This window comes from Fringilla coelebs, assembly GCF_963513975.1.
Source record: "Fringilla coelebs genome assembly, chromosome: 4".
In the NCBI taxonomy this organism is placed as follows: domain Eukaryota; kingdom Metazoa; phylum Chordata; class Aves; order Passeriformes; family Fringillidae; genus Fringilla; species Fringilla coelebs.
The window spans coordinates 71,273,062-71,298,026 of NC_140032.1; the positions used below are offsets into that span (position 1 = coordinate 71,273,062).

At 61.9% G+C, this 24,965-nt stretch overlaps 3 protein-coding genes across 4 annotated transcripts; 1 reads left to right on the forward strand and 2 right to left on the reverse strand.

The window, feature by feature from the left end:
- Window positions 1-766: 766 nt before the first annotated feature.
- On the reverse strand, window positions 767-9,393 carry PARM1 (prostate androgen-regulated mucin-like protein 1). Its single transcript, XM_084203866.1, has 4 exons — window positions 9,273-9,393; window positions 1,990-2,655; window positions 1,562-1,640; window positions 767-1,034 (listed from the first exon to the last, which is right to left on the reverse strand). The coding sequence occupies exons 1-4, from the start codon at window positions 9,322-9,324 to the stop codon at window positions 950-952; spliced, it is 882 nt and encodes a 293-aa protein (XP_084059992.1). The 5' UTR covers window positions 9,325-9,393; the 3' UTR covers window positions 767-949.
- Window positions 9,394-11,973: 2,580 nt separating this feature from the next.
- Window positions 11,974-16,355, forward strand: BTC (betacellulin). 2 transcript variants are annotated; one of them, XM_084204627.1, is made up of 6 exons: window positions 11,974-12,093; window positions 14,688-14,783; window positions 15,035-15,152; window positions 15,292-15,438; window positions 15,716-15,823; window positions 15,916-16,355. In XM_084204627.1, exons 1-5 carry the CDS (start codon window positions 12,021-12,023, stop codon window positions 15,819-15,821), a joined length of 540 nt encoding a protein of 179 aa, XP_084060753.1. In that variant the 5' UTR covers window positions 11,974-12,020; the 3' UTR covers window positions 15,822-15,823; window positions 15,916-16,355. The 2 variants fall into 2 exon arrangements, with proteins under 2 accessions (XP_084060753.1, XP_084060752.1); XM_084204626.1 differs by having other exon boundaries at window positions 15,716-16,355.
- A 2,546-nt stretch (window positions 16,356-18,901) lies between these two features.
- Window positions 18,902-23,418, reverse strand: GC (GC vitamin D binding protein; the record flags this gene model as incomplete). The annotated part of the gene is made up of 12 exons (XM_084204618.1): window positions 18,902-19,148; window positions 19,228-19,360; window positions 19,520-19,617; window positions 19,715-19,847; window positions 20,126-20,328; window positions 20,427-20,556; window positions 20,817-20,911; window positions 21,000-21,132; window positions 21,287-21,498; window positions 21,586-21,718; window positions 22,155-22,224; window positions 23,310-23,418. The coding sequence occupies 12 exons, from the start codon at window positions 23,416-23,418 to the stop codon at window positions 19,095-19,097; spliced, it is 1,503 nt and encodes a 500-aa protein (XP_084060744.1). The 3' UTR covers window positions 18,902-19,094.
- Window positions 23,419-24,965: the final 1,547 nt, after the last annotated feature.

The window sequence follows — 24,965 nt, forward strand, 5'->3', positions numbered from 1 at the left end:
GCCTGTGTTTCCCTGTGTATGCTCCCAGCCCCAACAGTTTTCCAGGCTGGCTGGGGCTGGGAGGTGCAACAACCAAGCACAGGTTTATTTTCTTGTTCTCACCAAGGGCTGAGGGCTTTGCTTTCCACTGCCAGGGAATTTAGCCAGAGGGAGAAGCTGCTGAGCATCCCCTTCCCAAACCAGCTCTGCCATCAGCCACCCCCAGCCTTCCCACACTACTAAAAGCTGAACACAAGTTGGGGATGAAAAGAACACTCCTCTGTATTTTAGCAGCCAAGTTTTTCTGAGGAATGGAAACAAAGCTGTGGAGCGAGCAGCCACGTGTATGAAAGGGATGGTCGGTGCATCTTCCCGTGGGCTCCTGGGCTGCTTTTGGGACCAAACCCCCCACAGTTAAATGGGAAAACTTAAATTAGGAACTTCTGCATGGAAGCACCTCCAGGAAAAGAAAGGGAGCAATGACTGAGCAGCCCCATAGCTGTTCGTGGTTCCTGGGGAGACCAGGTAAAGGATTTCGTAGCAGGGCAACACAGGGAAGTGATTTTAGGGAAAGGGACATGTGAAAGCACAGGAGACCCCGGCACACTGCTGGCTCTGGCTCAGCAGCCCCCCACTCCCCCCCAGATCACAGAGCAGCAGCATTTCAAAGGATGCACTGGCCGAACCTCCATCCTCTCCCTCGACCTCCCCAGCCCTTGCCCCTGGGGAATTTGGCTTCCCTTGTCTCCAACAAGTGGCTGGCCTGCCCCACCACCTGGTTTCCTGCTCCAAGGCCAAAATTGAGGTTTATTGTCAGCACTGCCCTCCAGTTGCTGCCATCCAGCAGCCCCCTGGTGATCCTGCCTGAGGCAGGGGCTCCGTGCCCGGCATCTCCTCGACAGCGGATGCTCTGCTGCAGAAGCGCTAATTTATAAATTAAGGGTTTTTGGGGTTTTTGCCTTCATCCCTGCTAGGAATCGTCGTACAGGGGGTTGTTGTAGTTGCCCCAGGAGCCGTAGTCGTGGTCGTCCAGAAGCCTTCCATAGGAGGAGTGCCTGCCAGGGAGAGGGAGCCTGAGGTTACTTTGAGGATTTGTTACTTGTGTTGCCATGGCATGAAGAAATATGAATGCAAAGGCTCCCTAGGTCAAGCTTTGGGGTATTTTAAGAGGAAGGACCAGGAGAAGTGAGGAGAAGCCCAGATTGAATTTTGCCCCCGTTGAATGAGCCTGGCCAGGGAATTAAAACCAGACCTTTGCTCATCTCAGCTGTCAGCAAAGGCTCATTAGGGATGCTCAGCACTGGGCTCTGCTGCTGTTTATTGTCCCAGCCTTCCCAAGGGATAATTACTGGATATGACTATGCTGAGCAGCATCCCTGGCATTTGAGCAGGGCTGTTGCAAAATGAGGGATGCAAACTCTGCTTTCCAGTACAGGAGTGGTGAGAAGTGGAGCCCTGCCGGCACCAGAGTCTGCAGATTGCCCTGCCACGCCCGGGGACAGCATCTGCCTGGCACTTGGCATCATCCTGGCGATGGGAAGAGGGAGCCTCAGGGAGGGAGCCCCCCCAGAACCAGCCTTACCTGATCTTGAGGTAGGCAGCTGCCCCGAACACCAGCACCACCACCACGATGACGGTCACGGTTATGGCCACAATGCTGCCTGTGCGTGAGACACCAGAAAGGGCAGGGTTCAGCCTCCTGAGGGCTCCAGGGGGGTGAACTAAAACCTACAGCATCCCAACCCAGGCTGCACCCACCATCCAGCCGTTTGTTTCCTCTCATCCTCAAGTGTTTCAAGTCAAATTTAGAACTGGAGATTTTATTCACATCTCCAGGCAACCGAGATTTGTTGCCCACCGCTCCCGGGCTCTGCCAGCGCGTCAGACGACACGGGCTCCTCCGGGAAATGTCGCAGAGTGATGCTCTGAGGAGGCTGAGCACCTCTTCCCTTCCACTTTGGGGCTCCTACCTGAGCACCCTGACCTTCTGTGTGCGCACGGGCAGCTCACCTGCGCTCAGGGCACGCGGGACCTCCTCCATGGTCACCCCGGTGGTTTTCTCTGAAGCCATGGCCGGGGCTTCCGTGGGGCTCATCACAGTCACTGGGGGGGACGTTGGCTCCGTGGCCAGGCTCGGTGCCATGGCCAGTGTCCCCAGGGAGGGGACATCCTTGGCCAGCGGTGGCGGCTGGGAGGCGGCCGGGCTCACCAGGACGGGCGTCGGGGACAGGCCCGTGGCGGGGGGTGAGGTGGGCTGGCTGCTGGGAAGGGAGGGGGCAGCTGATGGCACAGCCAGGTCTGTGGGGCTGGCAGCCGCCCCCAAATCCAGGGTGCTTCTCGCCAGGCTGGCAGGGTTTGCTGTCCGGGGAGCCTCCGGGGCGGCTGGCACCGAGCTGGGGCTGGAGGCCACGGAGGGACCTTCTGCTGTGGCCATGGAGCCCACGGGGACAGGAGCAGGGGACAGCGCTGCCACCGGGGCGCTGGCGTTGCGGCCATCCCCCTCCAGGGGCCTGGAGGACGTCCCATCTCCGGAGGGTCCGGTGGAGGAGGGCAGCTGGGGCTGGCCTGGAGCCGGTGTGGGGCCATCCCTGGAGTCTGGTTTCACTGGGACACCCCCCCAGAGCAAGGGGGGGCGGGCGGGGATGAGGGGTGGCTCTGGGGAGTCATGGCCCAGTCCTAGGAGTGAGACAAAGAAGTGTTAGTGACAGAGCAATCCTTGGGGCAAGCTGGTGCTTGGGAGGGTGCTCAAGGGCTTGGGAATTCAGCTGGAAATGAGTTTTAAATTGGTGAGAGCCATCTAAAATGAAGAGAGGGGAAATACAGCTGTGCACCTAGAGGTGAGGTTCCAACCAGACCAGCTGTCCTGGCACAAATCAGCCCCGTTTTCCCCCCAGTTTGGGATACCCCAGTCACCCCCTCCATCTCCTGCCAGCAGCAGGGGAAGCAGCTCCTCCTCAGAGCAGCCCCTGTGCAGCTGGGAGCGATAACACAAGACGCCTCTTTCTCCTCTCCCCCCATTTCCTTGTGCATTCATTCATTTGTCTCCATTTCTTAGCACCAAGATGAGTCATTTCTCCCTCTGTCCCCACCAGCTGACTGCTGGGGCTTTTCCCCCCCTTTCCAGGGGGAAAACTCAGCGCTGGTCCAGCACTGGCCCCCTCGGTGTGGCCGGGATGAGGGAAGAGTGTGCCAGCACTGCGTGACATGGGGAGGCATTTTAATTCCATGTGTTCATTTATTGACACCCCCCGGAGAGAGCATCCCGGGAGCTCGCTCCAGCTGCAATGAACTAATCAGGAGTGGGGAGGACAGCAACATGCAGTGCCTGTCTGCAGGAACAATGGGGTCTGGCACTGGGGGGCAGGGGCTCACTAATGCAGCCAAAATGGCTTTTCTTGGTCCTGTGGAGATCCATGAGGAAGGACCCCATTTTCCCAAGGAAAGGGGTCTTGGGGGACCCTTGACACCACACGGTTCACAATCCTTCTGCCTGCCGGTGTTTTCCCACCTGGACCTTGCAGATTTCTCCAGCAGGCACCAGCCAGCCTCTGCAGCCCAGCCAGCAGGATCTCCCCGGGACCTCAGCGGGGTTTGTTACCTCTGTGAATGCAGATGCTCCCGGTCCCTCAGGGACACAGGCAGCTTTCCACCTCCCTGCAACACCACCCTGATGTTCCTGAGTGCTCGGGGTCAGCAGAGCTCCCATGATCTGCCTGAACTTTGGAGGCAGACCGGAGCTGGCAGTGCTGCTGGCCGGCATGAGTCAGGAACTTTCCGATAACATCTGAGGGGCATAAATTCGGAGGCTGAGCCAGAACTGGAGGCAGGAACAATCTTTGGCTGCTGGCTGAGAGCTCCCAGCCAGGGAGGTCACAAGTCACAGGGACTCTTCCCAGGAGAGCAAGGAAGCTCAGCTCAGCCCTGGTCTCCCCTGCCTCTCCCTGTGCCAGTGCTGTGCTGTCCCCTGCCTGCTCCATGGGGATCTGGGACCCAGACACTGCCCCTGGGGTCTCACCCAGAGCAGACAAGCCCAGGAAAGCCCATCCACAGGCTGCTTCTGGATGGGCTTAGGATTGCTCCAGGTGTCCCCATCCATGTCCCTGCACCCAGCTGGTGGGCAGCCTTGTGTGCACGTCCTGTCCTCTCCCCAGCGCGTCTGAAAGGGAAAACCAAAAGGAAAACGAAAGCCAAGTAGAGCTCCTCTCGGTTTCCCCAACACCTGGTCTGCAGGAACTGCTGCTGGGGGACAAGGGACAACCAGGCACTACGGCACTTCACGCAGGACCACGAGGCTTGGGAGGCTGAAACACCTCCAGCAGGGCTGTCAGAGGGACTGAGGGATGTCAGCTCCCAGAGGATGCCCAGCACAGCTCAGCCCTGAGGAATTTGCTCACCTAATTCACTTGGGGCAGTTGACCACCCTGCTGGAATGCAGCAGGGAGCTGCCAGGATGAGGTGACCGCCCAGGAAAGCAGCACTGCCACACTCCAGGGCCCCACAGCAGCTTTGCAAAGTCCTTTTCCTGGGATTTTGTCACCAGGAATGCAGAAAACAGCCAGGGAAAGAAAAACCCAAAGCTGTGTCATTCAAATACCCTGCTCTTAGGGCAAGGGGATATTCTTGGGGGATATTAGCCCTAATCACATGCCAACCTGAGGAATTATCTCTCTCTCCCGGTGAATTATCTCCCTCTCCTGCTGCCACGGTGCTCTCCTGGCTCCTGGAAGGCACCCAGAGGGGCAGGTCTTGCCCCTGCAGGAGCTGAGCGATGCTCACGCTCCTCTTGGGAAAGAGCTGCTCGACCTGGGCTGGCAGCCTCTCCAGGATGCACTTCCCAGGCACTCCAGAAGCCATTGCAGCAGACCCTGCGTGGCTCTGCCAGCTGAAAGGCAGCCTAAAAGCCACCAGAGAACGTCTCCAGCCCGAGTGAATGACATCAGGCCGGGGCAGCAAACAAACACCCGCTGATGAGGCAGAGCTGGAGCTTTTAGCCAGCCTCACTGCGGAGCTGGTGGCCTCTGGCACCAGGAGCACCCCAGGAGCAGCCCCAGCTGACTGCAGCCCCCAGGCCCCAGCTGCAGCCAGGGATGCTCCCCCAGCAGCCAAGGCCACAGGGATAATGGAAGTTTGCATAACATGGGCACTGTTTGTTCTGCCTGCCCTTACACAAGGAGCCTCACCAGCTGCTCTGAACAGGAGATACAGCAGCAGCAGCACGACGAGGAGAGCTGCAGGACACACTGGGGCAGCCAGCCTGGCTGCCACTTTCTGTGCCGGTTTGGCAGCTGGCAAACACCCAACAAACACAAGGAGCCAAGGCCACAGGTAAGCATTGCTGCTCTTTAAAGCAAAGCCCTGTAGAAACCTGTCTTTAATCACAACAGTGAGCAAAAAAAGACCTTTTGCCAGTCCTGTGTCAGGCTGCTCCTCACCAAATGCTGATGGCAGACCAGCCCTGAGTCCCCTGAGCGTGCCTTGGGTTGTAACCAGGTCAAGTGATGCAGAGCAGTAAAACAATCTAGATGTAAATATAAGCAAGGATTTCCTGCCCGTGACCTCCTTGGCTCAGCTTTGGTTTCTGTGCCTGGGGATTCCCATAACTTGTGCTGGTTTTTGGCAGCTCCCCTCCCCCTTGTTAATGCTCAGGTATAATTTTCATTGTATTTCTTTGCTGTAAAACCGGCAGCATCTGGCTGTGGATGGCAAGAGCTCTCCTCACAGCAGCCAGGGCTAAGCCCAACTGGTTTTTACTTTGGGTTCAGCGAGTTTTTCCAGCTGTTTTGGCCCCACCTTCCTGTCCCCATGCAGTTTGGGATCTGGGGATGCTCTTCTCTTCTCTTCTCTTCTCTTCTCTTCTCTTCTCTTCTCTTCTCTTCTCTTCTCTTCTCTTCTCTTCTCTTCTCTTCTCTTTTCTCTCTTCTCTCTTCTCTCTTCTCTCTTCTCTTTTCTCTTCTTGTCTCTCTCCTTCTGGGGCGTTCTGTGTGCTCTTGCCTCCTCATCCCCAAGAAACACGGGGGATGGGGAGGTCTGGGAGCAGTTCTGCCGGCTCTGGGACTCGGCTGCCATCGCAGAGGGAGCGCCCAGCTGGATCAGGGATGGGAAATGGGGGCTCCTGGAGGGATCTCCAGCTGGAGGTGTGCAGCAGAGCTCCAGCAGTGCCTGTGAGCGCTGGTGACCTCCAGTGCCAGCAGCAGCACCCCTGCCTGATGTGCTGCTCCACTCCTCGCTGCTCCATCCCCTCTGTTTTCCGTGCCTGGCCACGGTGTGAAAGCATTTCTGAGAGGAGGAGGACGCCAGGGCAGAAAGCCAGAGGGCAGAAACACGGCCAGGTAAAAGGCAGAGCTCCTGCCTGCCCGTGAGGAGCAGCCAGGGCCATCAGACCCAATAAGTGTGCAGTTGCTCTGATTTACTGGCAGGCCGAGCTGGCTTCCTGCATGATTAGTTTTATTCTGCTGCATGCTCGTTAAGTGCCCGAGCTCTAATTGCTCTGAGGCTTTCTGCAGCTCAGAGAAACAGCTGCACAGCAGCAATCCCTGTGTCCGTGCGTCCATCCGTCCCAGGCACTAGGCCTGGCTCCCTCCTGCACACCCTCCAGGGCCTGAGGAATGCTGCTGTGGGCACACTCCCCTTGAGGAGGTAGGAGGGAAGCTCCAGCACCCTGCAGCCTCTGCTCTTCCCAGATGAAAATAGCTTTTTTATTTAAATTCACACGGCTCCCTGCATGCTGCTCGCTCCCTCCTTCCTTGCCTGGGGGTGTCCAAGCTCTTCCCTGCCCCGTGATCCCAGCCCAGAGGTGAGGACTGCTGGGGGCACGACAGACCCAGGCTCCAGCCAGGACAGGGTGGTGATTCCCCTCCCCAAAACTAAGTGTTGCTGAATTATTCAGCTCTCAAGTCCTTGATGCTGATGCTGCAATGAAATTATAGCAGAAAAGAAGGCGAAGAGGAATTTGTAGGTGGTTTCTTCCTCCTGAGAGTGGCAAAACCCCTGTCAGCCTGTACAGCCAGAGGCATCTGATGAGGACCTGGGGTGGAAAGCAGCAGCTCCTTCTAAAATGATGTCTTGCTTGTTTAAATAACAAAATACATAAAGTATTTCAAGTGATATTATTGAAACATGCCAACAGGTGTTATGCTGTGCTGATTTCCCTGGGCAAGGGGAAGAAAGGATCCCATAGGATGCTCTTTGTTGTCTCCTGGGGCTGGGAGCTGGCAGATGGACCTGCCTGCTGGGGACACCTCACCATACTGATTCCCATTTCTTGGATATGGCTCTGGAGCCAGCCAGGAGTTTTGCAAGAAGCAGCTCTGCCCAGGTGACAACTCCCCAGTTCCATAATTTTCCTGGCTGGCTGCTAATTAGTGCTTCCAGGTGCAGCTTCCAACATGCATCAGCCCCATTCCAGCCCCTCCCTGGGGGAGAAGCAACTGGGCTTGGCAGAGGAATTTTGGAGCATCCTCTGGTATTAGAGGCTGATTGCTCACCTGGGCTGGGAGAGGAGATGATTACCCAACCCCCCTGCCCTTCAGCTCATGGGGGAGCAGAGTGCTTGAAGATTTGCCTCCTCAGTGGCAGGATAAAACAGCCCATGAGGCTCTGAGGGCCCAAAGAGCAGCTCTTCCAGCCCGGATCCTCCACAAAGGAGCACTCAAAACCAAGATCTGCTCCTAAAAGGTACTGAAAAATGTCCCAGCTGGGCCACAGGGGGAACTGCAGAAGGGGAGAGCGGGCCTGGGCACCAGGTCAGGAAAGCAAAACAGGTTTCAATTTCCATCCAGAGGAAGGAGTAATAACAGGATAAAAACTTCCTTGTGCGAGACGCTGCTCTTTCATTACGTGGCCAGGCAAAGCCCAGACTTATTTCACTTCTGGCCAGTGACGTCCTGGCTGTCATTTGGTCCTGAAGAATGAGCCTGGAGCAAATTTAAATCGTGCTTGGTGTTTCCTCCCTAGTGATATATATGTGTCTGTGTATATATATATATATATATATATATATATACACACACACACACACTTTTTGTTTCTTTTTTTAAAAAATTATTTCAGTGGGGGCAAAAATGTTGTAGAAAGCATCCGAAAGATGCTCAAGGGCCGTTTGGGAGCAGCCTGAGGGACGTGGGACCAGAGTCCAGGGAAATCTTTTCTGTTTCTTGTGCCAAGCTTGGCTGGCGTCGGAGCTTTGGAGAGGAATGGTCGTGGGAACAGCTTTGGGTTTGGCCGGGCCGCTGGGAAAAGCCCGCCCCCCGACCCCAAAGGCTGCCTCCCGCCCGAGACCGCCGGCTCCAGGGGCAGATTTGGGTCCGTGAAGGAGAAGAAAGAACATCCCCAGCATCCCAATGCCCATCCCCATCCCTCCCGAACCATTTGGAAGGCACAGATCAGGAGCTGGCTGGCAAATCCCCATTTCACAGGGACAATTATCCGCCCGGCTCTCCCCGATCGGCTCTCCCCGCTCCAGGGAAGATCTCCCGCCGGCTGACGGGGTGCGGGGCGGTGGCTGGGGGTCCCGGGGCTGTGCTGGGGAGCTCAGCCCGGCCCGGGCCCGTCCCCTCGGGCCGCTGTGCCGGCAGCGCTGTGACAGCGACAGCCCAGCCGATGGATCTCTCCTCTCGCGCAGCGTCCCCGGTTATGCAAGTGTGTTTTCCATGTTCCCGGGCAGGCGGCTCCTCGTGTTTATTAAAAGCCCAGCCTGGGCGGGCGGAGGGGTGACCTGCGCTCGCTGTCGCATCAGCCGGGGACAGAAGCGTCCCCGCCGAGCGTCTCAGAGGGGGAAGGTGTCAAATCGGGCGTTTCTGCGGGATGGGGAGGCTGGTGCCGCCGGGGGGAGATGCCAGGGGCTGGGAGAGCGCGAGCCTCGGCTCAAGGCCAGGGAGAGCCGCCACAGAAGCTCCCTGGAAGCAGCGCCCGCGGAGGGAAGGGACGTGCGGGGCCGGGTGACTCCAGCCCGGCCAGGGGCGTGAGGAAGCGGGAGGGAAGCTCCAGCACCCTGCGGTGAGGACGCTCCGGCGGTCCCATCCAGTCGCCCTCCTTCGCGCAGTCGGGGACTCCGCTGGGGACGCCTCCGAGGGGCGAGGGGCGAGGAAAAGCGGGGTGGAACACCTCTCGCACCGCTGTCATTGCGGGTGACCCCCCTCGCACGGGGGGTGTGAGCGGGACCCGCGGTGGGGTCCGGCAAGGAGCCGGGCTGTCCCCGGCGGACGCGGGGCTCCTCCGTCCCCGCGGCCCCCATCGCCCCCCGCCCGACCCCGCGGCGTCCCCGGCGCGTCCCCCTCCCTTCCCGCTGCGCTTACCTGCCGGGAGGAGGAGGAGGGCGAGGAAGAGCAGGCGGCAGCAGCAGCCCATGGTGCCGGCGGCGCTGGCAGCCGCGGCGGGAGGGACGCACCGCCCGGCCCCGCCGCCGCCCGGCCCGGCCCGGCCCCCGCCGCCGCCCCCCGCCCGCCGCCCGGCCCACAGCGGCACCTGCCGGCCCCGGCACCGCCGCGGGATGCGGGACCGGCACCGGCTGCCGGGGACCGACCGTGCTGGGTGCGGGCACCGGGACCGGCCCGCCTGTCCCGGGATGAGGCACCGGGACTGGATGCGCCGCCGGCCGGTGTCGCACACTGGGGACCAGGCTTGGGGGTCTCTGGTGCCAGCCGGTGGCACCCACCTGGGGTGCTCTGTGTCGCTGGCACTTGTGCCTCTTCGTTCCCAGGGCCGTGCCGGCTGCCGGCTGAGTGTGATGGTGATGGCCTGGCGCGGGTCGGTCAGAGGAGATGGGGTTGCCCTGTCCCGGGAAGGGCTCAAGGACGCCTTGGGCAAATCCCAGAGCAGCCTGGGCTAGTGGAAGGTATCCCTGCCCATGGCAGCAGGGTTGGAACACGGAGAGCTTTAGTGTCCCTTCCAATCCAAGCCGTTGTGTGATCCCGTGATTCTGGACCTCCCCCAAGCCAGGTACACGAATCAAGGGGAGGCAGGCACTCAGGGTCCTGCCTTTCATGGCACAAACAGCCCCCAAAGTGCAGCTCCCAGCGCCCAAAGCGCCCAGCCAGGAGACAGATCCCTGCGGCACAGCAGGAGGTACAAGGACCGTATTTTCACCTCTTTCCTTCTGGGAAGAGCAGCGGTGCTGTGGGTGAAATATTTTCAGGCTGAACTCATCCTCCCCAGGCTTTTGCATGCTCACAATGGAAAAGGATTTTCGCAGCCCGAGCTATCTTTACCCGGGGTTGCTCAGCCCTCTGCTCTGCTGTATTGTGTGGCCTTTCCTCAGGATGGATCCTGGCTCTGGGCCTGAAGCGGCAGGGCACAAAATCCAAGTCAGCTGGCATTCCTCAGGCCGTCGGGCGCTATCAGCATCTCCGCTCTCCTTGAGCTGGGGAGGAGGGAAAATAATGCTGGTGCTGCTGCCGTGGGAACAGCGTGATCCTCTCCCTGCTTCCCCTCTCGCATCCCTGCTGCTGTCGGGTGCTGCTGCGAGCTTCCACGGGCAGGAGTTTTTGTGGGGACGGGGCTGGGCACAGCCGCTGCCCCTCGCCGTGGCCCCGGGTGCGAGCGCCGCGCCCGAGCCGCCTTTGGGGCGCCAGGGGCCGGGCTGTGGCGAGCCCGGAGCTTTCCGAGGGCCACCAGCGCTGGGCTCCAGCTGCCACCTGCTGGTCACCTGGGCCTGCTCCTCCCGGCGCGGCCTCGGTGGAGCCGGGAGAGATCCTTTTCTGGGGTTAACTTTTGCGATCTCTTCCCCATCGCTGCTGGTGCCATCTTCCCTGAGGCACCAGCTCTTTAAAAATCTCTTTAAAATGCTTCCCCCATGTGATTTATCCAGGTATGAAGGATGCTGGAGGGAAATTTTTCTTTTAGTGGGCATGAGGATTTTTAAATTTTTTTTTTTTTGCCTGCTCCCTGCCTTTGCCCACCCCACCGGGATGAAGCCAGCTCCTCTTGGGTGGCCCTGTGCCACATCCTCCTGCCAGCTGCCGGTTTTGCTGGTCTTGCCCAAGCCCCCAGCAGAGCTTTTGCACCATCCTTGTGGTTTATCACGCTTTGCCTGTTTTTGGGGGGGCGCTGGCAGGGAGCCGGCGTGGCCGTGAGCCGAGGGGCCGGCGGTACCGGTGTGCCGGCGCTTGCAGCAGGAATTTTTGGCTGGCCGGGGCCAGGGGAGCTTGCTCACCCGCTGGCCAGCGGCCAAATGGCATGGCTGGGCGGCTGCCAGCACTCGCATTAATAGCTGCCAGCTTGCGGTTTGAGGTCACCCGTTCTTTCCAGTCTTTCATTTCCACCTCCATCGGCGCCCGGGGGCTCCGCGGCCGCTCCCTGCCCGCGCCCCTCTCTGCCGGGAGAGACCCTGAGCTCTGCTGGGAGCCGGGACAGCGCCGGAGCATCCCTGCCGAGCAGCCCCGGAGGGCAGCAGGGGACACGCCGGCGCCCGGGAGACACCTTCAGCCCTGTGGGTCTCTTCTGCTCCCCAGGATGTCACTCGGGAAACCGGGAATACCCTCCCAGCATCCCCCGAGGCAAAAATTACACCCCGAGGTGTGTTTTGCAAAAGCACAGACCCTTGCAGAATAATTCGGGGCTGCCGTCCTTGCCTGCCAGGGCCCTCGGGAGGGCGTTTTACAGCCGCTCGCTGTGAATTAATCCACCTTGCCACAGCAACCTGGCCGGGGATAAATGCTCTGGGGAGGTGAGGCTGGACTGGGGCGCAAGCCCTCTGTCCCCCTGGAGAGGGGAAGCCCGGAGCCCTGGCTGGAAGCCGCGACGGCAGGATGGGGATCCCTCTGGCTGCCCAAATCCCCAGGGATCCGCGACGAGGCATCTGCTTGACGCCTCCCGGCAGGACGAGGTGGGACACGCGTGGGTGCGACACCTGGGAGGGGACACCGGCACCGCCGAGGGATGGCTCCGGCGGGCTGGGAGCCGCGCAGCTGGAGGAGGAGGAGGAGGAAGCGCAGCAGGAGGAGGAGGAGGAGGAGGAGGAGGGCGGCGGTGCCCGAGCGGCCGCCCCCGTCCCGCCCCGCCGCAGCTGCCGGGCACCGGGCACCGGGCAGGCGGCGGCGGCGCGCATGGAGGCGGCGGCGGCCCCGGCCCCGGGCGGCGGCCCCGGTACCCTGCTGCTCTGCCTGGCCCTCGCCTCCGGTAAGCACGGGCGTCCCCCCGCCCCGCCACCTGCCCGTCCCCGCGATACCCAGCGGCGGGCAGGCTGTTCCTCCCCGTCCCGGCCCCGTGCTTGCCGCCCCTGCGCGGTGCCCCGCGTCCCTGCACGGTGTCACCTCCACTGTCCCAGCCCGGTTTCACCCCCCGTCCCGGCACCGTCCCTCTCTGGGGCCGCTGCTTCCCGCTCCCGGAATGACGATCCTGCACCTGCCTCCCGGTGCCATCCCGGTGTTCCCCCCGCCTGTCCTGGCGCTATCCCATCCCATCCCATCCCACCCCATCCCATCCCGCTGCTCCCCGGGTCCCACCCTGCTGCACCCTCGTGTTCCCCACTCTTAGAGCCCATCCTGTGCTGGCCCTGTCCCATGCCCTGTGCCCCCCTGGACAATCCCATCCATGCCAGCCCTTCCTCTATGCCCAGCCCGGGGCTCCCCCGTGTGCCCCCAGCTCCCATCCTGGAACTCCGCACCGTTCCAATCCAGTGCTCCCCTGCTCCTCTGAATCCCTGAATCCCTTGGGGTCAGCGTGGGGGCCAGGATGTCCCGGCTGGATCCTGGAGCAGGACCGGGATGCTTTTGCCACCTGTTGGAGGGACACTGCTGATGGGTGCCCGAGAGCCCGCGGCCATCCTTGGCAGCGCTGGGAATGCGGGATGCCGGGGCAGGGAGGGCAGTACCGGTGCAGCAAGTGTGTGACCATTCCCGCGTTTGTTCCTAAGTTTTTGGGAAGCAGGATTTCGGGGGATCTTTTCTCTCCGCAGGGAGCAGCTTGGGTTTGGCCCTTTGGCAGGGCTGGTGACAGCACTTGGCCAAACCTGCCAAACCTGTGCTGGCGGGAGGAAACCGAGGGTAGCCGACCTGTTTTGGGGCCGGCGTGTCCCCTCAGAGCACGGCCACGTCCTGGGTGGCTGCTCCCCTGTGGTTTGGGCTTTCCCGGGAGAGCGTGGGGGTGGTGACAGCAAAATAATCCAGCGTTTGGGATGCTTCTCTGGGTTATCTCCGGCTGCTCGGGAGAGGGTGCAGCCCAAGATAGCGCAGCCAGTGCATCAGGGAGCTGAGGGTGCTCACACCTGCAGCCTCCGGGTGCCGCGCTGCGGCCGCGGGTGGGCACAGCCCCCTCCCTCCGGGGCTGGCACTGCCGCCAGGGCGGTCCTGCCGAGGGGCTGCCAGCCCGGAGGGCGCCAGAACTCCGCATCTGGTTGCAATAAGGGTGGGGAGCTCGGCTTGGTGGGGATCTTTCCATGTCGAGCTGTGAACTCGGTCACCGCGAGTGAAGTCAGCCTCCCTCCCTCCCTCCCTGCCTGCCTGCCGGCCTGTCCCGCCTGTGCCCACGCCGCCCACAGCTGCATCCCGGGCCGCAGCCGCCCCATGGCTCATCCCTGGCTCTGGCCAGGCAGCTCCCACCCTCTGGGTGGGGCGGAGGGCTCCCTGTCCCCCGCCGGGCTCTCTCGGGGCGCTGGCACCCGCAGCGCCTTGCTGGCTATATATAGCCAGGAGGGACGTGTGCGCTGGGAATGTCCCCGCTGCGGGACGGGGGGGACCCGGAGGCTCGGGGCAGCTCCCACCGCTGTTTCCAAGGTGCCGGATGAGGAAACGGGGAGCGGGAGACCAGGCTGCCCGGCGGGACCTCGCTGCGCAAAGTCCCCGCTCCCCGGGAAGCCTCCGAGTGTCCCCACGCGGGATGGCAGCAGCCCCGCCTCGGGAGCCACCCGGGCCCCGTCCGTCAGGCAGGACCTGTCCCCGCTCCCTGGGTGCCGCCTCGGCGGGTGAATCCCCGGGGAGGGCCGGGCGGGAGCGGGGCCGTGCTGAGTCAGGGCTGGTATGCCAGCGATCCGGTTACCGCCGCTCTGACGCGGCCGGCTCGGTTTCACCCCCGGGGCCACGGGGAGAGCGTGCTGGCCCCTTTCCCCCCCCCCTTCCTCTTGCCAGGCTGTGCGGGGCTCCGGGGACACCTCGGAGCGCCTCGCGGTGCCCAAAGGGGCTGCAAGGGAACTGCAGAGAGACTTGTCAGCAAGGCACGGAGCGACAGGACAAAGGGGAAGGGCTCCGCGCTGACAAAGGGCAGGTGTAGATTAGATACTGGGAAGGAATTCTTCCCTGGGAGGGTGGGGAGCCCTGGCGCAGGTTGCCCAGAGAAGCTGTGGCTGCCCCATCGCTGGAAGTGTCCAAGGCCTGGTTGGAAAAGGCTTGGAGCAGCGTGGGATGGTGGAAGGTGTCCCTGCCCGTGGCAGGGGGTTGGAGGAACTTTACAGTCCCTTCCAGCCTAAACCCATCAGTGATTTCATGAGTCTGGAGCTCCCTGGGGATGCCTCCCCGCATCCTCCCCGGCCTGAGCAGCAGCTGGCCGGGCTGTGTGGTCCAAAACCCACCAGGCTGGCTCCCAGAGCTCCGTGCCGGGCGTTGCTGGGTGGAGGCAGCGGACGGGGAGCGGCTCCCTTCTCCCGGCCCTGGGGAAAAGCTGATGCTGCCAGCGCAGGGGGGCGGCGGGCGCAGCTGCAGAGCCCGCTGCCAGCGCCCCCCCCCGTGGCTCTGGGTGTGCTGGGGATCCCCCTCTGAGCTGCCTCCGCTGCGTTCCAGGCTTGGCACTCTTCAGCTGCGTGGGCGCCGACACCAACGTCACGGCCGGGCACGGCACGGAGGGGCTCAGCTGCGGCACGGCCAAGGCATGCACAGGTGAGGGCGCAGGGGCAGCCCGAGGCCGTGGAAGGGAGCGGGGGAGCGGGCCGGAGCGGCGGATGAGCGGGTGTCGTGTCTAGCGTAGCCGTGCGGCATCGCTGTGCCAAGGACACCCGTGCGGACCCCGCCGGCTGCGGCCGGGCGGGCTCGGGCCCCTGCGGGGATGCAGAGGGCGGGCTCGGGGCCGCTGCTGCCTCTGGGCAGAGCTGTCACCCCCTTGGGAGTGCTCTCCGTCCTTGTCACCGCAGGGAACGGCACGCAGACCCGGCGGCAGGGCCACTTCTCGCGGTGCCCGGAGGAGTACCAGCACTACTGCGTCAAGGGCAGGTGCCGCTTCCTCGTGGCCGAGCAGGCGCCCGCTTGTGTGTAAGTCACCCGCGGCGGGGACACGGCCGCACGGGGCGGGATGCTGTGCCCGTCCCCGCCGGGAGAGAGGCGTGAGGGGGGCACGGGCGGCGCGGCAGCTTTTGGGACCGCGTCGTGCCTCCCCTGTGCCGCGGGGCAGGTGCGAGCGGGGCTACACCGGGGCTCGCTGCGAGAGGGTGGACCTGTTCTACCTGCGAGGGGACCAGGGCCAGATCGTCATCATCTCCCTGATCGTCGCCATCGCCGCCCTCATCATCCTCGTCGTCGGCATCTGCCTCTGCAGCCAGTACGTGGGGGACGGGGCGGGAAGGGAAGGCAAAGGGAAAAGGAAGAGGGAGCAGCTCCTGCCCGGCTCCCCTGGCTCCAGGCAGGTGGGACACGGTCCTGCAGGCGTTGGGAGGTGCTTGGGACATTCCTTTGGGGCTGGAAAGCAGGTGTGATCCCCTGGGGATCTTCTACAGTGTAAAAGCCGAGGGAGAGGGAGGAGCATCCCCGCCATGTCCCCTCCTGCCTCTTTTTTGTTTGTTTTTTTATTTGTTTATGATTTTTTCTCCCCTGTCAAGCCACTGTCGGAGGCAGCGTAGGAAGAGGAAGGCAGAAGAGATGGAAACGCTAAACAAGGATGGACCTTCCCGAAGTGAAGATGTGCGGGAAACGGGCATCGCGTGAAGGTGCAGGGGAGCGGGGGCGCGACCGAGCCGGTGTGACCGGAGCCCCGCATTGGGGTGGGTGCCGAGGCCGACGGGCTCCGCTCTCTCCGCAGGAGCTCCCGGTACCTGCGGGCGGGTCCCGGACGGCAGCAGCGGCTGGCTGCATGGGCGAGGGCTAAAGCGTGCGGCGGCTTGAATAAAGGGGTGACGGAAAGGTGTCCCCAGTGGTGTCGCCGATGTCCTTGGGGCGCGGGGGCCGCCGCCGCCGGGGCTGCGCTGCCGCAAGGCGGCCGCCAGACGGCGACACTGAGCTGGGGCGGGGGCGGCCCGCCTGCCCTACCCGCGCTGGCCACGCGAGGGCGCCACAACCGCGGCGCCTCCGTCCCGCTCCCGGCTCCTCTCCCGGCTCCGCTCCCGCTCCCGCTCCCGGTCCAAGGGGCTCTGCCGGGCTCGGGTCCCGTCCTGGGCGGCCTGGGGGCTGTGCTGGAGCTGCTCCCATTGCCGCCGCGGCCCCCCGCAGGGACCGAGCCGAGCTCAGCGTCCCCGGGCGCCCTCCCGGTTCCCGACACCCGGCGGGAGAGGGGAGGGACCGGGTGAGGAACACCGGTGGAAAACAGGTGAGAACCGGGGCAGAACTGGGTGAGCCCAGACCGTTGGCTCCCGTCGCCCCGCGCCGCGGGCTGCGGTGCCCGGAGCTGCGGCCCGGAGCCTGCCGGGCAGGCACAGGGGATGGTTTGTTTCCTTCCCCTCGGTGCGGGACCCGCCGGGGTTCCCGTGACCCTGGCAGTGGGTTTGGGCACCGACCCTCTGCGGGGGGACAGCATCGGCATCCCGGGATGGGCCCGGCTGTCCCTGGTGTCACCCACGCGGTACCGCCGGAGGTGGGGACGCGGTGGAGCCGCCGGCCCCCCCCAGCTCCCAATTCCCGGCTAGGGAATGGCTCCCGCTCCAAGCGGGGTCCGGTGACCGGCCCCGGGGGCTCTGCAGCCCGCGACCCCCCGAGACTGGGAGCGGGTGGGGCTGGAGCCTCCCGGGAGAGCCGGTGACCCCGGTGCCGGTGCCGGGCTGGGCCCCTCTGCCCGAGCGGGACAGGGGACTTTGTTTTGGGCGCCTGCTTCAGCAGGGTGCAGGGTGGGGAGGTGGATTCTCGATTCCACGCAGGTGCTGGAAGCCCTGGCGTGAGCTGAGCGGCAGCAGCAGCACCTGTGAGCTCACCCCCCTCTATAGGCGGCTCTTCATCCCCGGGCTGTGCTGGGCCTGCCCGGGGGGAGCAAAGCCAAGGGGAAAAATGCTTGCTGCTGCTTTGGGAATGTGCTGTACACGGTCTGGGAGAGCAATAAAATGGAAAGGAGGTATGAGCCTTTTTCCTGTCTGTTCTTTGGGTGCTTGGGATGGCTTTGATGGCTGGGAAAAGCAGGCGCTGGGAAGTCAGCAGCCCTGCAGGTGTCAGAGGTGGATAAAACACTCTCAGGTTTTTTTATGATGCTTCATGGAGCGCTGGCCAGGTGAATGCTGGAGCTGTTTCATTCAGTGCTGGGTTTTCAGTGCTTTAATTAGTCCTCACTGGGCTTTTCCCACGGCAGCCCTACATTCCCTGGCTGTAGTGGAGTGATGCTTCCCTGGATGCCACCCTGGAATTCCTGCATTGCCAAAGAATTCCTCCTTTAACCTGATCAGTTAAGGCTGGGGATTAAAAACAAACAAAAAAAAAGCCCACACAACCAAGTCAGGAGCTTTGCTGCTTCCTTTACATTTTTGGGTCAGAGAGGCGGTGGGGTGAAAAGGCAGGAGGCGACTCCACCTTGTGTCACGGTGCTGAGGGCAGGAGGAATGAGAGCTGGAAAAGAAAATTACTGTTAAAAAACCCAATAAAAATCCAGGGTACAACAGAGAGTGGGAAAGCCAAGGGGTTGATGCCCAGGCTGGCAAGGAGTGGAGGGAATCCCTGGGGAGGGGATGCTGGTGGGCATCAGGCAGGAGCAGCCTGAACTTTGCCAAGGCCATGTGGTGGTTTTGGTAGGAGGATTGTGGCTGGTGTTGTTTTGAACAGCAGGTGAGTATTTCCCCCATGAGCAGTGATGGTGTCACCTGGCAGAGATGTCCTTGGTTGGCTTAACAGCATTTCCCCAGTTTTCCCTGGAATCCCAGACGGTCACTGGAATTGTCAGCCCTTACCCTGCATGTCTGGAAGGCGAAGGATGCAAATCTGAGCCAGGAATGAGGTGTGGGTCACCCACCCCAACAGAACAAGGTGAAACCCAACTCGTTAATTAGAAATAATTAGAAATAATGGAAATTAATATTTTTTGGAAATAGATGCCAAGGCAGGCTGTGACATGGGGGTGGCGGGTGGATCCAGTGCCTCGGCATCAGCCCGTCCAGTCCCAGGCCACTGGGATCATTGGGGGAAAAAATAAAAGGGAAAACCAAACTAAAACCAGTTTCTCCTTTCTGCCCAGTTCTGTAGCCCACAATAAGAGGGGCCCTGGCAGGAGATGGACTGGGATCATGCCAGCCAATTCCATCTTGTTCCTCACGCTCCAGGGCAACTCAGCAGTGATCCAGGGACGGCCAGTGCTCCCCAGAACAGGACAAGCTGCCTTGAACAGGGAGTTCTTCCTGGGCTTGGCTCTGTTCTATCGCTCTGGCTCATCTCTGCACACCCAGGTGTCCCCATGTCCTTCCCTCGCTGTGCTGGTTGTACACAAAGCTGCCACATCTGCCCTCGGGGGATTTTCCTGCTCTTTCCTGAGCTGGCTTTGCCATCCTCCTGCAGCCCAACCCGGGGCTTCTCCCCCTGCAGCACCCCAAATTCCCCCCCGTGCCAGGGAGGGCTCAGCTGGGCAGGTGGGGGGCTGGGGGTGCCCAGGGTGCCCCTCTCAGGGTGCTGTCCCTTCTGGACACCCCAATACCCACTGACTGCTGTCCTGGGGGGAATTTGATGAGACTTTCCCCTAGTTTTCCTTGGTTTTTAGAGCTTTATCTCCCAGGATCGCGGCTGGGACCTCTTCCTGCCTGCCGAGGAGAAGCTGGGCCCCTCTCCCTCCCTCCCCACGACCCCGAGGGTGCACAGAGCCTTTCCACCAGCACTGCAGGACATTTTTTGTCTTTATTTCGGCTGCAGGAACACAAGGGCGGCTGTGGGCTCGGTGACACCTCCCATGTGCCGGGCGTCCTCCGGCCCAGCTCCCCGCTGCTCCCTCCCGATGTCCCCCGTGTTCCCGAGCTCCGCCTCGCGCTCCCGCTCCATCCGTGCGCGGTCCCTGGAGAAGCGATCCCTGCGGCGGGCACGCTACCCCAGCAGGCAGGAATCCTCCTGGCACAGCTCCCCCAGCTCCGAGCTCACCTGGGGAAGGAGGGAAGAGCCGAGGGGCAGCCCCGGAGCGGCTGCGGCCCCGCGGCGGGCAGGGGGGGCCCGGCCGTACCTTGGCAGCGCAGAGGAGCGGCGGGGCGTCCGGGAGGCAGCAGGAGGAGGCGAAGGACGCTCGCTGCTCCAGGAGCTGCTCCAGCTGCGCCGGGCTGGGCTCGGGCTGGGCCCGGGCCAGGCTGTCCCGCAGCCTGCGGAGGGGGAGCGAAGTTACTGCGGGAAGCGGAGCCGCGCGGCTCGCGGTGCATCCCGGTTTGGCATCCTCAGCATTGCGGATGGATTCGGATTGCATCCCGCCACCCAGGTGGGTTTTTGGTGGTCGGTGGAGGGGTGGGAAGGGAAAGGCTCACCTCTTCTTGAACTCAAGGAATGGCAGCTTGTGGTACTGCCCGCAGAGCTGGTCGGCCTTTCCCAGGAAGGGGAACAGCTCTGCTGCGATCCGCTGGCGCTGGGGACAGAGAGGGAAGTGGTTACCAGGCTGGGAAAAGCCTCTGTGGGGATTTGGGGGAACCAGGATGAGCCCCCAGCGCCCCCACAGCACTCACCTTGTTGTCCCAGCAGGCGGAGGGGTCCTTGGAGGAGCAGCATTCCCCGCGGATTTTCCCAGAGGAGTCGTAGAGCTTGGCGAGGACGGCCTCGGGGAGGTTGGGGAGCCTCCGGGCCAGCTCGAACAGGAACCTGGAGCGGGAAAGCCGAGCTCAGGGGAGTTCTCATTATGGGCACTGCTCAGAACGGGATGGGGCCCCCCTCTTTTGGCATCTTTGTGCAGCCCCTGGGGCCGCCCTGTGGCACCAATTCCCCTGAGGGAATTGAGGATGTTGCCCTGGTTATCCCCATAATAACCTAGGCAGGTAACAGGGTCGGGAACTGGCTGGACTCGATGATTTTGGGGATCTTTTCCAACTTCAATGGCTCTATCCCATGACTGCCCCCTGGCTGCCGTGGGTCCCGCTCACCTGGTAGCGTGGAGAGCCCCGTCCTTGGCACACAGCTCCTTGTTGGTCGGCTCTGGTGGCTGCGGCAGCCTGGGAGCCGGGGCAGGGGGCATGGCCAGGATGCAGAAATGGTTTTCCATCAGGTTTTTCCCCTTGCAGCAGCCGGCGAAGCGCTCGTCCCGCGCCGACAGCGCCGAGCAGACTCTGTCCGTGTGCTCCAGGAGCTGCGGAGAGGGAGCGGGGCCTGTGCAGCTGCCCCCCGCCCCCCGAGCTCCTGCTGGCACCCTGGAGCTGCTCTGGGCTGGGCTCCAGCCCCCCTTACCTTCTTCTGCATGCAGTCCTCGGCCATGGAGTCACAGCACTGGGAAGCCACCTCGGCAGCGTCCTCGGCCAGGGGCAGCAGGTCCTCGAAGGAGGCGGTGGGAACCTTCTGGGCCAGCGAGACCAGGGAGCTGGGGAGCACAGGGTGAGTGGGGCTGGGGGCTCGGGTCCCCTGCCAGGAATCAGCCCTGAGCAGGGTGAGGGAGGGAGGGGATGGGGATGGGGAGGGATTGCTCTGTGCCTGTGCTGTGCACGGGGCACCCGCAGGGACCCACAGCAGAAGGAAAGCTTGTTGTCCTAAAGGCTCCTGCCGACAGGATCTGCAGCAGGAGAGAGGAGCCCTCGCCCAGCCAGCCCTGTTCCGGGATGGAGAGGCCATTTCCCCCCGTACCTGAAGCTGGTTTTGTCCTTGCCATAGGCGGAGAAGCGGGAGCAGATCCGGTGTGACGTCAGGGTGAGTAGGGAGAGGGTTTTCCTCTCCAGTTTCTGCCACAGAAAGAGAATGGAAGTGGAAATGAGCACAGGGCTGGCCTGGCTCCCTGGGGGGCGAGCCCAGAGCTCCCGAGGGTCTCACCTCCTTCAGGAAGCAGGAGGTGGGTGCAGAGGAGATGCAGCAGGTGGAGACCATGGAGAGGAAGGTGGTGGTGGAGGCCAGGAGCACGGGCAGGGGAGCCTGGCTGTAGCTGCTGGCGTACTCATAAAGAAACCTGCGGCAGAGACGGGATGAGGAGGCCCAGCCCCCCGGGGGATCAGGAGCATAAGTGTGGTTTGGGGCTGTTGGGATGCTCCAGGGACCTCTTCGGGCACCACCTCCGGCTGTCAGCCCGCGGCGCTGCCCCGGGCGGGCTCAGCCCGGCTCACCTGTCGGCGAATTCCCGGGGCTCCTGGCGGAAGGCGTGGCAGAGCTCCCGGTCGGAGGGCTGCAGGAAGCGGGCCCGGGCCGGGGGCGGGTGCCGCAGGGCGGCCAGGCACAGCTTGCGCTCCAGCCCCTGCTGGCCGCAGCACTGCGCCGCGCCCGGGTGCGCCGGGAAGGGCGAGTCCGCCCGGCAGGATTTCTCCGACAGCGCCGTGGACTGCGGGGGGGACGGGAGGTTAGGGCCGCGCCGTCCCTTCGCATCGCCCGTTTTTGGGGTCTGTCAGATGTTTTTGGTCAAGCTCACCCCGTCGTCGTAGCAGGAAGGGGCAGCCCCGTCGGCGCAGCAGGTCTCGGCCAGGGAGACGATTTCCCGGACGAGGTGTTCGACCTCCTGGAAGGTGCCGTTGGAATATTTCCGGCTGCTATCGATGATGGTCCTGGGGGCAAGGACAGGGAGAGCCAGGTGAGCCTTTATCTGCAATCAGAAACCGCCTCACAGGACTGTTCTGCCCAAGTGGGTTTAACAGTGCTGGCTGGGGTGCAGAGAGAAATCACAGCATATTCCTTGGGAAACAGCCAGGAAGGAGCTGGAACAGCTCCCAGGCTGGGGGGTGCCACTTACAGGGGACTGTGTGTCAGCTCTGTGAGAATTCCTAATAATTTAGGTACTTAATTGGTTATTTTTGAGGAATTGGACAAGGAATCAAACTTTTCTCCTGCTAAAACCAGTCAGAGCCCAGGGGCTGAGTTGCACCTCCCCTCTTTGATGAATTGAGTCCCTCTGCCCTTTTCCATGATTTTTCTTTGCTGTTGCCTGTTCTTGGCTCAGGTGTCAAGCCTCCTGGGAGGGCACCAGCAGCAGGAGGTACCTACAGGGTTCTGAAGTTCTCCTTGCCCAGGATCTTGTACTCCTGGCAGACCTTGTCCCGGACATAAGCTTTCCCTGAAAGTGCAAGAGAAGGAGGAATTGTGAGTAAGGAACAAGGAGTGCTCTGCCACCACCACAGACTGTGCTGCTTTATTCACTTGGGGTTTGTTCATTTTTTTTTCACTCCATTTCTTCTTTTTCCAAGTAGGATTGGGTGGTCCCTGGGGAGATGTTGGCACAGCCGGTCTGGGAGAAGCATCCCTGGTGTCCAGGCTGCTGCTCCAGCCCTGCAGCCAGGAAAAGGGGCAGGGAGGAAACCCTCTCTGGAGCTGGGAGAGCTACAGGTAAATCATAGGGCAGGTTTGGAGTATGGAATGTGTGGGCTTGGATTTTCTGGCAGGGCATGGAAACCATAAGGGCTGCGAGCTCTGGGGCCAGGTCCAGGGAGCAACCAGGAGTGAAAACATTCCCAGCAGCGCTGACACCCCTGGACAAACAGGATCGATTTGTGTGACAGACTCTGGCAGCAGCAGGGTAAACACGATCCCGGCGTTCCCTGGGATTGCAGCCTGGGGCAGGGTCACCTCCCCAAAACCCAGGGCTTTGGGCCATCACTCCGAGGGTCACATCCCTCTGGGGCAAGGCAGGAACAGGGTGAAGGCAGGGGGCTGCCAGAAAAGGGCAAGCCATGGAAAAGTTGTGTCTCTTTCCCAGCAGGAACGTCGGCTCCTGGTCCCAGCCTGTGGCATTTGTGTTCCCTTGCACAAAGCCATGTGGGACAGGTAACCTGTGGCTGGTTTTTGGCAGCTGGGGGATTCCCTGTGGAGCTGAGAAGGGAGCAAAGAGCGGCAGAGCATCGTCTCCACCAAGGGGTGAGTTTTGCACGGGAATGGTGCTTGCCAGGGGGGTCAGGAAATCCCATTTTCCTGTCAGAAGAGAAGGAGCCGATCCCTGTGGCTCTGTCCTCTCCCCAGCATGGCCCCAAATGCCATCCTGGATCCCAACCCATCCTCCCAGCCCTTCCCTTCCCTCTCTGGTCCTGCCCAGCAGTTTGGCTGCAGGCTGGGAGAGGGGAGGCCACCGAAAACCTCTGGAATTGAGGCCCCATCCCCGTGCCCCTCCCGCCAGGGCCAGCACAGCCCCGGGATCGCCTCCCTTACCTCGGTGCAGCGCCTGCGCAGCGGCCAAGAGCGGCAGCAGGGCAAGGGCTGCCCTCATGCTGGAGCTGGCTCTCCTCCTCCCGCCGGGAAGCGGCGCCGGGAATGCCATCCCATCCCGGGGTTTTTATGGAGGACGGGTCAGCACCTGGGAGAATGATTAACCCCAGAGGGCAAGCATCCTCCCCTGGGGCACGGCTGCCAGCGCCTCGGGGGTCCGGCCGCTTGGAATCATTAACTTGGACAAACAGGGACGGGCGGCCCTGAGACCTCGGGGTCTGTGAGGGAGGCTGGGAGCACCACGGAGGACAGGAGGAGGAAAAGCACTCAGTGCACCCTGTGAGCGGAAAGTTCTGTGTGCTCAGGACGGTATCTGATCCCGAGGGAGGAGGCGCGCTCTTTCTTGGGATGCCAGCGCACCAAACCCGCCGGTGCTGCTGGGAAATGCCGGCTGCTGTCCTTGGCAGCTCAGCCCCAGGCTCCACCTCGGGTTTCATTCCTGCCACTGCTGCCTTGGGGTCTCTGCTTTGAAACCCCATCCCAGATTTCTGCTGGGAGCGTTGTAGAGCTCTGTGGGGCCTCCCTGCAGCGCAGCTTTCCCTTTGTCCCTAGAAAAATGACAGTTCAGCATCTTATCATCTCCTAGGTTCCAAAGAGAAGCCAGGGAAGTGGAGGAGATCCAGCTGAAGTGATCCTTGCTGGTCCTGCCTGGGCAGCTGATGAGAGGCAAGCAGAGAGGGAAGGATGGAGGTCCAGCCGCTGCAGGGAGACCCCTGGCCCCAAATCCAGCCGGCCTCCCCATGCACCCTGCACTCCCCTGAGGCCAGATGTCCCTCTCAGACCACACCAAGACAGAGCAGGATTTTATGGAAGATCCCAGGTTTTTCTCCCAGGGATCTGCACTGACACTGAGCTGCAGCTTAGGACCAAATCCTGCTGAGGCAGGAGATAACCTGTCGTGGTGTTCACAGGGGTCCCAGGAGGAGGGAAGAGGCAAGAATCCTGACTCCATGTATCAGAAGGCTGATTTATTAATTTATGATATATATTATATTAAAACTACACTGAAAGAATAGAAGAAAGGATTTCATCAGAAGGCTTGAAAGGAAAGAAATGGAATGATAATAAAATCTTGTGAGTGACCAGATGGTCCGAGAGAGCTGGACTGTGATTGGCCATTAATTAGAAACAACCAGATGAGACCGATCCCAGATCCACCTGTTGCATTCCACAGCAGCACATATTCATAGTTTACATTTTGTTCCTGAGGCCTCTCAGGCGAAAAATCCGGGCAAAGGGATTTTTCAGAAAATATCATGGCTACAGTAACCATGTCCTGTTCTTGATGGTTTATGTGTGAAAGCTGAAAATAATTATTTAGGAACTCATAGAATGGCCTCCTCTCCTGGATTAACTCTTCCTGCCAAGCTTTCATGTCACGGCCGGGGGCGGTGGGGACGGCGCCCACAGGCCGGGCGGGCCCCCGAGCACACGGTGCCGCTCGGAGCCCCTGGCCGCGGTTCCGCGTCTGCACCGGAGACCCGCCGCCGCTGTCCCGCCCAGTTCCCCGCCGCCCCTCCGGGGCAGGATCGGCAGCGGCAGACTCGGTCCCGACGCCCGGCCCGGAGCGGCTCCTCTCGCTGCGACGATCCTGCGGCC

Excerpts from the sequence above, each read along its gene's own strand:
- BTC (XM_084204626.1), top strand. The coding sequence starts at position 12,021 with ATGGAGGCGGCGGCGGCCCCGGCCCCGGGCGGCGGCCCCGGTACCCTG. Across the intron at positions 12,094-14,687 it reads CTGCCTGGCCCTCGCCTCCG|GCTTGGCACTCTTCAGCTGC; the intron begins GTAAGCACGGGC and ends GCTGCGTTCCAG. Across the intron at positions 15,153-15,291 it reads GAGCAGGCGCCCGCTTGTGT|GTGCGAGCGGGGCTACACCG; the intron begins GTAAGTCACCCG and ends GCCGCGGGGCAG.
- PARM1 (XM_084203866.1), bottom strand. The coding sequence starts at position 9,324 with ATGGGCTGCTGCTGCCGCCTGCTCTTCCTCGCCCTCCTCCTCCTCCCG. Across the intron at positions 2,656-9,272 it reads CCTCCTCCTCCTCCCGGCAG|GACTGGGCCATGACTCCCCA; the intron begins GTAAGCGCAGCG and ends TCTCACTCCTAG. Across the intron at positions 1,035-1,561 it reads GCTGCCTACCTCAAGATCAG|GCACTCCTCCTATGGAAGGC; the intron begins GTAAGGCTGGTT and ends TCTCCCTGGCAG.